Raw genomic sequence first — 13,039 nt, forward strand, 5'->3', positions numbered from 1 at the left:
TCAAGTATGAAAACCGGCCAATTCTGGCAAAGAGCCCTGGTAACGCGAATCAACTTTTCTGGTACAGGTTGATCGCATCCATAATTTGCTCATTGTCATTCTCTCTAGAAATCCCTGGAATAGTCTGACACTAGCAGTCGATCCAACGTGACATATGTAGTAAGAAGTTTCTCCTCCATGAGTAACTGCCCACATATTCTTCACGAGATGCGGGCCGCGATGACCGGCCCGTCGTGGGGGCTCAATTGACGACCCACTGACGTCGGATTCACTCACCCATCACGGTTGCATCTCGGATGGGACCGTTACGACAAGACTGACCACTGACAATCAGGCGAAGAAAATTCAGAGATCTTTGAGACGGAGACTTGACAGCACAATCCATCAAGCCTTTGCCAATTCGCTGCTTTCCACAGAGTCATGCATGCGCAGGCGCTCGTGGGGCCTTGAGTCGCTCGGAAATCTCATTCGAAGGTGCCTAGAATAAACTCGAGCGCCGGAATCCACACCATCGGGCTGGAAGATTCGATCGAGCTAAATGGGCAGGGGGTCAAAGAATCTCAAGGGAAACAGTGGGTATTGCCGCTCCGAGGCAAGTACAAAAAAAAAAAAAGAAAGAAGCAATTGAAGAATGTTGCGATGGTGGAAACACTATTACCCTCGGATAAGGTTGTGCACGGAAATACTCCACTCGTGATTCGGAAATCCTCTAGCGCAGTTTACTCGCGGTTAAGGATCAACAGTGTCAGTGCGCCCAGGAAATTCCGAGCAGTCTCCAACAACGACTTTCGGGTTTCATTTGTTCGGAAAATGTCCAATTGTGTCTTCATGTACGAATCAATCATGATCAGAAATGGGAGTCGAAGATTGTCCACGCAGTCAAGCCATGGTCTATAAGTACCGTCTTCTTGCCGCATCAAAATCCTCACACATCAATCAAACTCGTCTTTCCTGAACAACAGAAACTCCGCAACCAAAGTCGTCAGCTTCATTTTCTTTCAATATGCCTTCCAACGAGAACTCAAGTGCCCCCACCAACAACTGCCTCCTCCCGTACGTTGACTCTGCAACGGCGCCCGAGGATGTCAGTGCCGCTCTCAGGACTCTCCCTTTTGAGCGCAACATCTTCAAGGTAGGTGATCATGTATTACTCCCCTCTATAAATGACCCAGAGCATCCTGATAACTAATTGTCACAGCTCCTTGCCAATGCGCCAGCTTTCTTCCCAACCTTCATGAAACTCTTGACCTGCGCATGGTCCCCCAACCGCAGCCTGCGCTCGACAGACTGGCAGTTGATTGTGCTGCGAACTGCAGCTCTTCATGATGCTCCCTATGAGTGGGATGTTAACGAGCCGGTCGCTCGGGTCTTCAACTACACCGAGGAGCATTTTGCTGCCATCCGCTCCGGAGACCTTTCTTCGACCGAGCTCTTCACCGATCGCCAGCGTCTGATCAACTCCATTGTGACGGAACTCTACGCCAGCAACCGTGTGAAGCCCGAGCTAGTTCTGCAAGCAAAGAAGGTCCTTGGTGATGAAGCTTTGATGGACCTGTTCTTCACTCAGGGCATCTATGCTTTCCTTGCACGGACGATGAACAGCTGTCAGATTGATTTCGACGCTCCTATTCCTGGCTTGGTAGAGCAGCTACGGAAGTACAATGCGGCTATCATTGAAAAGGAGAGTCAGTACACGGATTAAATGTATATAGTCAGTGGCTTGTGTGTCAATATAAAAGTGCAAGATTGAGTTCAAATCAAGTTGTGGTATACTTTTCTGCCTCAGGCGTCTATATTTTCCTAGTCAACCTTCGAGAGCCCCCGTAAAACTTACTGCCAATGGGAACTGCATTTGCGAGGGCATGGATCATACATAAAGTACCAAGTTAAAATCATTCGAGGTGGGTCTGCACGATTAAGTTCATGAATGCCCTAGCAAAATAAGGTGTGTGGGGGGGGACTGGTCAAGTTGGGCCAACCTGATAAGTATCTGCCTGACTATGGAGGCCTCGCGAAACTGGAGATTCACGCACTGAATCATTGATCCCCAACTTTATCACATTTCAAGCTTTACACATGAGTCTGCTCATGATGGCAATCTGTCCATCACTGCAAAAGTGAAAAAAGGACGCAAAATATTTTTGTGGGGATATTTCAACAGATTAAGCATCAATCACAGAGACACAACCATCTACACCATTGCCTGGCTGCCCAAAGGTTTTCCGGGCGATTCTATCTACCTTTCTCGAGCTTGAGATTCCAGAACAACCCCCCATTTTATACAGCCCTCATTTCGCTCTCAATGTTTCTCCGATAGGGTTTCCTCGCATCATGTCCATCTAGTTTCAGTTGCTGAATAAACTACAAAGATAGACGGTCTAGTGGAACAAAAAAACAGAAATTGCGCTTTTCTGAACTATATCTAATTCAGGAAAAACTGGATACACGAATATTGGAATTCTCTCTTGGACTCAAACAGATTCGAATTGCAAGACTGGCTTTGGGTAGCCCACCAATGCGCCCTGCTTCAAAAAGGTTTCTCGAATTTTCTCCTCCAAGCCCTCACCGTTGTTCCATTCCACCGTGTGGACCGGTGGTGCCACCAATTGACCTTGCTCAAAGAGCTCCACGAACCAATTCAGCAGCTGTACTTGAGCCTGCTCCGGGTATGCGCTCAGAGCTTGGGATAGTCGGAAATTGCGGAATGTAATTTGTTTCCAGAAGAGAAGCTCCTGGGTCAGCGCTATCTGTCCCGAGGCACCACCCAGAGAGCCATAGTTGATAAATGTGCCTCCTGTGGATAGCAGCGCAGCCAAGTGCTGCCCCGATGTGCCAAAAACAGAGTCCAGAGCCAGCATGACACGTTTGCCCTCGACGCAGGCGGCAGCCACCCCGCCCTTTTCAAATTCAGACTCGGTCAGAACCACGTGGGCCCCCTGACTGAGAAGCGACTGGCGCACAGATTCGACATCTTCGCGGTCTCGAATGATGCAAATGCTGGGGCATCCCCGAAGTCGTGCAAATTGCACAGCCATGCGGGCGATCGAGCCGCTGGCTGCGTTGATCGCGACAAAGTCCCCGGGGTGGAGGTTCTTCGCACTCTCGACCAACAGATATGCAACTGAGCAACTGGTCTTTAAGAGACATGCCGTGCTAGGCTCGATCTTGTTCGAGATTTTCAGAAGTGAGGATGCGGGAACAACGGCTTCTGAACGCCAGGTTCCCAGTCCGTGTGCTCGGGGGATGACATGGTCTCCGACTTGCAGAGTAGAGACTCCCTCTCCAATGCGTTCGACGCGTGCAACACCATCATAGCCGGGAATGGGCTCTCCCACATGCTTGTAATGAGGCTGCACTGGATATCGGCCTGCGATGACCATCAAGTCCTGCGGGTTGATAGGAGCCGCCAGGAATCTCAACAGGACACTGTCCGGAGGAAGAGAGTTGTTCGCGGCGGAATCATGTCGATATACGCGAACAACCTCGGCGGGATTCAAAGAATGAGCTTGAAATGTGATGGTTTGTGCTGACATCTTCGGGATCAATGTTTTGGAAAATGGTCTAGTGTCTTGTTGATTGTCAAATAGTCGAGGTTTTTAACAAAGGGAGCTTTTTGACAAAGTGAATCGAGTTCGTGATAGTCGCAGAGACCTCTTCGCCCGGGAGACAACATCGTTCATATCATGAGGATGACCTCCGGCCATCCAACGTCATTGATTCGACGCCACTCCTATGCCATACTTCTCCGGCCTTTCCTTCCCGGGAACATTTGGTGATTCCGTGAGATGTTAAAATGTTAGTCCACGGCAACATCCGCCCGCCGTGTCGATCCACCGATCTTTTGGCTCTCCCGATGTGTTTCCGTCCCCCACTGCATTTCCGTGCGACCCACTTCATTTCCGGCCCTCATCTTGAATCTGATCAGGAGAGCTAGTTCGCTAGTTAGACACACGACCCCGAAAGAAAAATCGAATAGGAGATGTCTCGAAAACAAAACTCTTCCTCTTACATTTCCGGTCTCTCACTTCGGAAATCTTTTGAATTGACTAAATGATCCTCTTCGAGATTGGTAATCGGCGCAATATGTTGCTTCATTACCACGCTCATGATTTCTACAAAAAGGGCCTTCGTCCCCGGCCCAGATCCTGCTTCTCAACTCACTGATCACACTCGTCTTTGATATCTCATCAATCAGCAAAGTCCTTGATAGAAGATTTCAAAAAAAAAATGTCTGCAGATTCCGTGAATGAGTCCGGCATCTCGACGCCGCCTTCAGAGCCAGTCTCTGAGAAGACCGAGCCACCATCATCACCACGAGATGTGCATGGTATCAAGGTGAGTTTTCAGTCCTCAAGATTGCAAGTTCAATAGTCCAGGTTACAGCTCAGCTCACAATTAGCTCACAATTATATTTTGCTTCCAGTGGGTGCTTGTCATCTTCGCCTTGCTGTCATCACTCTTCCTCTACGCTCTTGACAACACCGTTGTGGCCAATGTTCAACCCAAAGTCGTCGAAACCTTCGGCCATGTCGCCCTGGTCCCATGGCTTGGAGTCTCCTTTGCGCTGGCTTCGGCTGCCACCACTTTAATCTGGTCCAAAGCTTACGGCACATTCTCCGCCAAAAAGCTCTACATCGGCAGCACAACCGTTTTCATGGGTGCTTCCGCACTCTGTGGTGGTGCGCCCGACATCAACAGCTTCATCGTTGGTCGTGCAATTGCTGGCGCAGGTGGATGTGGCATGTACATGGGCTTGTTGACTCTCCTCTCCGTGACCACCGACAATGCCGAGCGACCTAAATATCTCAGTCTCACTGGCTTGATCTGGGGTATTGGCACGGTTCTCGGTCCCGTTGTCGGTGGAGCTTTCGGTGACAGCAGCGCAACTTGGCGATGGGCGTTTTATCTCAACCTGCTTGTCGGTGCTGTCGCATCGCCCATCTACTTCATCTTGTTGCCCGATTTCAAGCCTCAGAAGGGAACACCACTGATGTCTCGCTTTGCTCAAATCGATTACCTGGGAGCTTTGCTTTCCATCGGCACTCTTCTCTGTGTGATCATGGCAATGAACTTTGGTGGTGTTTTGTGGCCGTGGAGTGACCGCAACATCATCGGACTGTTTGTGGGCTCCGGAGTCCTTTTTGTTCTCTTTGTCGTGCAACAAGTATACTGCATTGGGACCACTCTCGACAACCGCATGTTCCCAATGCATTTCTGGAAGAGCCGTACTATGATTACACTGTTCCTGACTATGAGTAAGTACCGATTCTATTCCTCCTTTCTCGTGTGAAAGAAAAGGTTCTAGGGAAGGGCGAAGACTGACTGCGACTAGTGCTCGCGACCTTTGGCAGCTTCATTGGCATCTTCTACCTGCCTCTGTACTATCAATTCACCCGTGGCAGTACCGCTATCCAAACCTCTGTCCACCTCTTGCCCTTCATCCTGTTCCTTGTTGCCTTCAACTTGGGCAATGGTCAGTTCATGGGTAAGACTGGATACTACTACCCGTGGTATATCGTCGGTGCTGCCCTTGAACTGATCGGAGGTGTCCTGATGTACCACGTCGATGAGTTCACCTCCAACGCCAAGATTTATGGTTACACCATCATCCTCGGTACCGGCGTCGGTTGCTTCTGCCAAGCCGGATTCGCCGTCGCCCAGATGAAAGTGAAGCCCTCTGAAATTCCTTACTGCGTTGGATTCATGACGGTCGGCCAAATGCTCGGTATTGTGTTTGGTACCGGTATTTCAGGCGCCCTCTTTGTCAACTTGGCTCAGGATGCACTTCGGACCGTCTTCCCCGGGGCTGATGAGACTCAGATCTCAAACGCCATTTCTGGAGTGGGTAGCGGTCTGCTCCAATCTGCGGGCTCGGCGGAGAAAGCGATGGCTATCCACGGCATCACGAGAGCCATCCAGATGGCGTATGTGCCCGTCATCGCTGCAGGCAGCATTTGCCTGATTTGCAGTGTGTTGATGAAGCGTGAGAAGGTCTTTGTTTAGGCCCGTGGAAGTGGAGAACAAGCCTATATTCATTTGGGGGCGGAAATTCAAAGAAAGAGATGGAATGTCGGAGGCTGAGTGGCTGCTCTCAGGAGCGCAAATCAAAACAAGGTAGCAGCTCGAAAGCAAGGAATCGTGAGGGTAATGGCGAGCATTAGCTGGTCGGTCGGGCTCAAACCTTCCGAGACGAGGGTGATATGAGGCGGGTCCGATTCATGTTTTCCTATGATTTTTCCGGGGCGTTTTTTTTTTACAATTTGCTGTCTCATACAAAATGTTTATACATGCATGTGCTCGGAACGTCGGAACATATTCTGAGCAATACAATGTTATGTCGTTGATTTTCAACCTTGTCTGGTCAGTTTGGATCCATTCTCGTATTATGTACTCCAGCTGGAGTCCACGCGAGTAGTACTGACTCCGCCCCTTCATGGAAGGCAAAGTATTCGGTCATCCACGGGCAGTCAGTCCTGGATCAAAAAGTTGCTTTGAATTTGATTAGTTGTCTTCCCCAGCATCTCTATCTTCGGACCAAGTGAGGTTGATTGAACAGGATTTATCATGAGTCATGCAGACAGAACGAAAAAACGCACCCGCAAGAGGAAAGACCAGGGACCAGGCCCCACGAAGATGTTGAAAAGACAGAAATCGTTATTTTATTTTGTGAAGGTTGCACTAGGCTTGGCACTACTCCGCTCACCTGGATCGAGCCGCTCCAAAACCGCACTAAAATCTGACACGGTATCCACTGCCTAAACAAACTTCGCCTATGGTGGGGCCCCTTCACATGGAGTGTCGGAGGACACAGCAAAATAGGGTGCCCTTTTGCACGAGGACAGTCGCCATGTCGAGCCATGTCAAGGGTACAGATCACGATCGGCGGGCGTCTTTTTGGGGAAGACCAAGGGCGATCTACTAATGTAGACAATTCAATGATGTTCAGTCATGGGAAGCAAATTGGCTTGAAATCGCGTATTTACCTGTTTCGGACAAGTCGAAGCCACATCCCAGCCTTCCTCGGTATAATCAGTAACCGAAGAGGTTCGATACGTATGGAGGAAACATGAACAGGTCTTGGCTGCAGAGATGAGTGCACGAGTCAGCTTTCTGTATCCTGCCGCACCGCAAGATCTGCGACCTTTCAGCTAAGCATGGTACTCGCAAGCGAGCATCGGAGATCGGCGCTCAGACGGTACATACGTACTATGGTGTATGTACTCAGTACTGTCACAGTGTGCACTAATTACATAATGTACCGTTTCGCCTAGTAGGTATTTACTACTAACAGTATACAGTAAAGTGCTTGCTACCTTTTGCAGTCTGAGGGCTTTTCCCGTATATACAATCAAGTCCCGTGGGAGAATATGCTCGCGTCAATGTGTGAATATTAATGGGTTTCTTAATTTCGAGTATTGAGACGGGGAACAAGGTTGGGCCAAGTTTGTGTTCTACAAGCATTAAACTGTTGTTGCTACGGCTATTCTTTTTTTTTTTTTTTTCGCGGGGCGGCCCGGGGCATCCGCAGTGAAGCAACCTTCTCATTGGGAGTAAGATGCCTCGGTGTATCCGAAAAACGTCTTTTTTTCCACCAGGGTGAGAAGTACTTCCGACAAAGCCATGGAAAAAAAAGAGAAAAAAGGAGAAGATAAATGAGCTAGATGGCGAAAGAGCTTTGACCAGGATTCACCTTATGAAATGATGAATAGCATCGTACCCTACTGTATATACAGTTTATTTCTTCGAATGTGATCAGCAATGGTGAGGTACTCGGTACCGTTGCGATGGGTTGGCCGGGACCACCTGGCGGCCGAGTGACCGTAGTTGACTGGCGAGTTTGCGGCCGATATTGACGCTGACCATTCCGCATGTCATGTTGGGAGGTAGCTGTTCGAGAACAGTAGATTCGAACGTGACCTGAGCCACAGTGCGGTTGATAGAGATGTTGATAACAACCTTCATATCCCCCTCGGAGTTCGCCAACCACCAGGCAGCATCTGCTCGCAGTTTCTGGCTCGACTCTGACACGCCAACTTCAAGAACAACTGACGGCCAAGTCCAAGTTCGACCAGAGAAAAGAGCTTTGGGGACCTACTAGCCGTCTGGTTCTTTGGAGCAAGGGGAACCCTGGATTCTCGACGTTGTGTGTGAATAGAAGAGATCTTTCATGCCAACCGAGTAAGCGGCATGGATGAAAGATGCAATGGATTCCCCGACGACAGTATTGTGAGATTCTCCAGACACTGTCACAATCAACCGCCGCATCTCTGGATCGTAGATTTAGCGACAGCCCTTCTAGAGCTTCACCTCAGCCGCATCCGGTGGCACATTGGTGAATTTTGCGTAAACAGTCACCAGATTAGGCGTATCTCTTTGTCAATTGAGGATGGACCGAATAGACCGCTCTGATGATCCGATCGCTTCCACTACACAATCCACGTCGAAGCTGTTGAACTCAGGTGTGTCCATTGTGGGAACTTTGATGGTGGCACCTGTGATGGGGGATCACCCCAGTCCTGGTCAGGCCTATCAAGCTCCTCTCGGTAATCGCAGTCACGGGGTCATACCTACCTCACTGACCACAAATGGCTTGTTATTGCTTGAATGATTGGAAATAATTTTGAAACATTGAGAGAGAGAAAAGAGGGAAAAGGAGGCCATGGAAAGAACGACCAACTGCGAACTGCATCCTTGCGGACAATGAGACGGAAGAAGCTTCCACCGCAATCCCATACTTTCTTCAAATTACAGGGGAAGCATTTCATCATGAGCTTGTGAAGCATGAGAACGTCCCTGACAAAAGCGATGTCCAGGCCTGAATTGTCCTCTCTCCCGGCAAATAGTTATCTCAATGCTACCCGAGCATTATTCAGTCGACCACTCGAGGTCAGTGGGCTTAATGCATTAGCCCCGGCCAGTGAAAGTTACATGATTCATTGACCTACGATGCCAAGAAGTTCATTGCTGCGCCTACTCTAATTCCCTGACGCAAACTCCAAATGCCTTTTACATATATCCAAAGAAAATCGTTTCAGTACATGACATTATGATGTGGCTTGTGGCTTGGCACTCCTGACGCCTATTTCCCGATGAGGATGTCATACGTATGGGTGAGGGATTTTTCCCTTCTCCGAATCAAGCAGTCAAAATCGAAAAATGGGCGGTTCATCAATCTGATTAGGAAAAGCCTGCAAAATGCGAGAACAAAAAAATCAGAACTGCGCTGGTAGCAATCCGGCGGTAAGGGCAACTTACAAAATAGTCTGGTTGTGACCACATCAGTGAGTTTTCAACATTATCAAAGAACCCAGTGGGATCTCCTAAATTTAAGAGATCCTCAACTGAGTCAGTGTTCAAAATGTCCGGACCAGGGGCAATGCCGATCCCTTTCCATGGCGCCGGAGATGAGCCCGTGGAGGTATTCGACAGCGTGAGGCCAGCATCACTGTTCACAGACGGTGCATTCGGTTGATACGGCAATCCGCCCCCATCATTCTCTGGCGACTCGGCCGGATGAGATGGTCGTAGATGAGAAACAATTCGCCGGTGAACCTCCAGTCGAAGCTCTTCCAAAATTACGCCATATCGTCGATTTCGACTGCTGTGAGATGTAACTCGACCCAAATGTTGCTGACACGTTTCGGCGAGGCTGAAAAGATATCTAATTCGAGTCGGATCATGCACGCGGTGGGCAGCCACGTACGCCATTGCCGAGGGCTCATGCTGGCGAATCATGTAGATATAGATGACAGTGACGGCACAGAAACACGCATAGTTGGTGAACCAGTAGCCTTGAATCAGAGTCGCTTTATTCGCGAGTTCATTGACAATAGTCATGATCTCTTCTGCCGATGCGATGCATTTGTCGATATATGAGATGATGGTGGCGGTGGGCGCCCCCGATACGGACGCATCCTTGGTGTCCATGAAGAGGAGTGTGCGTGTAGTGTGAATGATAGCGTGTGCATAGGCCATCTGTAGAATCTGTGATCGCCATACATCGTGCGTATCAGGGACACTCTCTTTCCACCTGTCGAGCTCCAATATTAACAGTACTGTACGCTCGACCGGGGTCTTTGAGGAGCACGGTTTCGCTGAGTACAACTGCCGTGAAATGTCACCCAGAATTCGGGTGAGTCTGAGTCGAGCAACAGGTACATTAGTATAACTTGAGAGCCAGAGTTCCATCAACACTCGCAACCTACCTGTAGTGAAGAACCGAAGCAACCATGGTATGATCTGGTTTGCCACTTCGAAAAGCCGGGTCTTCTATGAGAAGATCCTCATCGTTCACCTCCCCGGGAAGCTCTTGGTCAATGTCTGCATCATGCATAAGTTGAGGCCGCCCAAATGTGACGCTGATGTATCTGTCTAGCGTATAGACACTCCAGAACGTTCTTTTGCGCAATTCCTGCTCTAAGAAACTGTATGGCTTGTCCTTCTCACCCATTGGCCACGACGCTCGATGAAGGCCAAGCACTGTGACCAACTGAACTGTCAGTCCAAAGGAGAACCAGCCTTCGCTTACTCGCGACGAGGCAAGTAGGTATAAACAATTGTTCAACCGAGCTTGGACTGTCTCGAGACGAGGCGGTCCAGTTTCAATTGCTGCCAGATGCTTTGCCATGGCGAACCATCGTTCGCTTTTGTCCAATGGTTAGTTCGATTCAATAATTAACCAAGGTAGACTCATGCTCACCTTTGAGCGTCCGACTCTGCTTGGTCGGCTCGTCCTCGTCGATCATACAGTGTGCCGATGGCAAAGATACTGAAGCAAATGCACATTCGTGCCACTGACGGTCCCGATGGTACGTTGTTGGGGGTTTGCATATTTGCCTGAAATAGCTCACCCACCCACTGCTCCACGAGTCCTCGATGGAGGAACCGATACGTGACCACAGCGATGTCAAAATAGATTGCGGTCAGTTCGAGAGCTCGCTCCAGCGAGGGCAACGGAGCTTCTGGCACATAGTAGGCAGAGTATGGCTTGTCTCCATAACTGAATATGGAAGATGCATCGGGAGTCTCTGGATTGACTACGCCAGTAAAAGCAGGCGATGTGGATTGAGTCGGTGGCAGCGATTTGTCCTTCTTGAGATCCTCACAGACTCGATTGAGAAAGGCGAGCCCCGATGCGGGCCCCACGTTCGAAGTGAGAGGTTGACTTTGAGAGAGTGTGTCATTCAGAGCGATTCGTGCGCTGGGGGATCTGGAAGGTGCCGCTGTTGGAGCTGGCAGTGGCGGGCAGCCTTCGATGTCGATGGCTTGAGAAGGATCAAGAGGTGGTGGCAGTGGAGCGGCCAGTCCTCGGGAATATGAGGATTGGTACTCGCACGCCAGCGATAATCGATAACACCGCATACATGGGAGGGTCCCGCTGCATCTGGTCTTCTTCTCTTTGCAAATGTCACAGGCTCGGATGGCGTTGTGACGCTGCTGGGTTGTCCGCTTCTTTTTGGGGGCCGTCATTGCCGCACGTGGTCGACACTACAGTGGCTTTGTCCGAGGAGACACAGCAACAAACCCGCCGTTGGTGATGAAACTTTGCTTTTTTGCTGGTGCGCTGCGGTCTTTATCTGATTTTAGTTCGAGATGCCTGCATGGATCCGACTAGCTTGTTCGAGGGAAGAGTCTTGCGGGGGCTGCGGGCGTGTCCAGTTTGCATGCCACGCCAGTCCAGGCAGAATGGTCCGGCCCCTTTGCCACGTTTGCCTTTGCCGTGGAGAATTCAGGTGATGGTGGTGGACCGATGCCAAAGACGGTGGATTTGATGGGATGCTGCGCGAAACACCGATACGAGCTCTGCAAGGTGACTATTGGGTTCAGCCGTGCATTAGCGGGCCGCTTACAGCGCGGGTGGTGTTGGGCCATCGCGTCATCTTTTGGACGAATCGTGCTTTTGTCTTCAGCCTAGGATCCTCGCCATATCTGGTTTAGCATGGTGTGAAATTAATTCTGACTCGGTTCTTTACCACATGCCAAACGGCGTTGCGCGCCCTCGCCCTGCATGAAGGATTCGGCGGACTACTCTACACTTCTTGGCAATACTGTGGTGATACTGTAATCAACGTATAACTGTATCCAGTATTGTGTTGTATACTATACATTTGTTATACAACTAGATGCTATGATGAAGTGAAGTGCTGTATACAACCCTCTCTCTAGGATTTTTCTTTTTTTTTTCTCCCATTTCATAAGGATGTACCTTTTTAGACTTTCCAGCCCGCAAGCCCTGTGAGGGATCTGTAAAACCCTTCAGAGATCTCCAAAGAGCATCAATTCTTCTCTCTCTTAGCTTTTTGTCTGAAAGATGACAGAAGGTAGGAAAAAAAATGTTAGGCCGATGCCGGGCGCAACCTGCACCCGGAGATTTAAAAACAGACCACCACACCCGTTGTGCCTCAATCAAGGTAGCACAAATTAACATGCGGCTGAAAGAATCGACTGATGGCCTCCCCTGTGTACAGAATGTTGTAAATTTGACTCCGATCTGTACCATGCAAATGAATCGCAACTCCAAAGGCGATACCAGAGGTGTTCAAGTTACATCATAAATTTTCTAGAGTAATTTTCAGTACAAAATTTGAAACTTTGATCCTCATGGCTCAATATTCGAAGAAATACTCAATTTGCTCAAAATAGTCCCCTTCAGAAGTGCCTGTGCAATCTGCTTGCCCTTTCTAGAAAGACCGCTTCTAGCCGCTCATAGATCACCTCATGAAAATAAAGTTTCAGGACTGAGGTAGTCGGCACTTGGAGGTACCCTGAAGCTGAGAGTCCAGTAAGGAGTCAGGACTATAAGCAGTATCAAAAGATACTACTGTAGGTATGCTATAGAAAGGACCGGCGCGGTGCAATGCAGTATACCTACAAGGTAAAATTGAAGCACTGAAAATTTATCCGCGCCCAAGAGGATTTCGCATTGAAATAGGTAACTGGTCCGGATATGTGCAGCTTGGCAATTTTTCTTCACCCCCAAATGGCCTCTTTTTGCCCCCTCCGGAGACATTTACGGTATATAAATGAGTAGGTCAGGGCT

The 13,039-nt window shown here is 49.3% G+C and overlaps 5 protein-coding genes across 5 annotated transcripts; 2 read left to right on the forward strand and 3 right to left on the reverse strand.

Moving 5' to 3' along the window:
• Positions 1-1,003: 1,003 nt before the first annotated feature.
• On the forward strand, positions 1,004-1,702 carry POX_d05780 (uncharacterized protein; the record flags this gene model as incomplete). Its single annotated transcript, XM_050114617.1, has 2 exons — positions 1,004-1,132; positions 1,199-1,702. 2 exons carry the CDS (start codon positions 1,004-1,006, stop codon positions 1,700-1,702), a joined length of 633 nt encoding a protein of 210 aa, XP_049969568.1.
• Positions 1,703-2,471: 769 nt separating this feature from the next.
• Positions 2,472-3,533, reverse strand: POX_d05781 (uncharacterized protein; the record flags this gene model as incomplete). The annotated part of the gene is made up of 1 exon (XM_050114618.1): positions 2,472-3,533. The coding sequence occupies one exon, from the start codon at positions 3,531-3,533 to the stop codon at positions 2,472-2,474; it is 1,062 nt and encodes a 353-aa protein (XP_049969569.1).
• Positions 3,534-4,227: 694 nt separating this feature from the next.
• Positions 4,228-6,003, forward strand: POX_d05782 (Efflux pump DEP3; the record flags this gene model as incomplete). Its single annotated transcript, XM_050114619.1, has 3 exons — positions 4,228-4,335; positions 4,424-5,255; positions 5,333-6,003. 3 exons carry the CDS (start codon positions 4,228-4,230, stop codon positions 6,001-6,003), a joined length of 1,611 nt encoding a protein of 536 aa, XP_049969570.1.
• Positions 6,004-9,143: 3,140 nt separating this feature from the next.
• POX_d05783 (uncharacterized protein) lies at positions 9,144-11,469 on the reverse strand (the record flags this gene model as incomplete). The annotated part of the gene is made up of 4 exons (XM_050114620.1): positions 9,144-9,188; positions 9,256-10,138; positions 10,206-10,643; positions 10,700-11,469. The coding sequence occupies 4 exons, from the start codon at positions 11,467-11,469 to the stop codon at positions 9,144-9,146; spliced, it is 2,136 nt and encodes a 711-aa protein (XP_049969571.1).
• A 141-nt stretch (positions 11,470-11,610) lies between these two features.
• POX_d05784 (uncharacterized protein) lies at positions 11,611-11,871 on the reverse strand (the record flags this gene model as incomplete). The annotated part of the gene is made up of 1 exon (XM_050114621.1): positions 11,611-11,871. The coding sequence occupies one exon, from the start codon at positions 11,869-11,871 to the stop codon at positions 11,611-11,613; it is 261 nt and encodes an 86-aa protein (XP_049969572.1).
• Between the last annotated feature and the right edge of the window lie 1,168 nt (positions 11,872-13,039).

The sequence above is a fragment of the Penicillium oxalicum genome, chromosome IV, assembly GCF_001723175.1.
Source record: "Penicillium oxalicum strain HP7-1 chromosome IV, whole genome shotgun sequence".
NCBI classification, from domain to species: domain Eukaryota; kingdom Fungi; phylum Ascomycota; class Eurotiomycetes; order Eurotiales; family Aspergillaceae; genus Penicillium; species Penicillium oxalicum.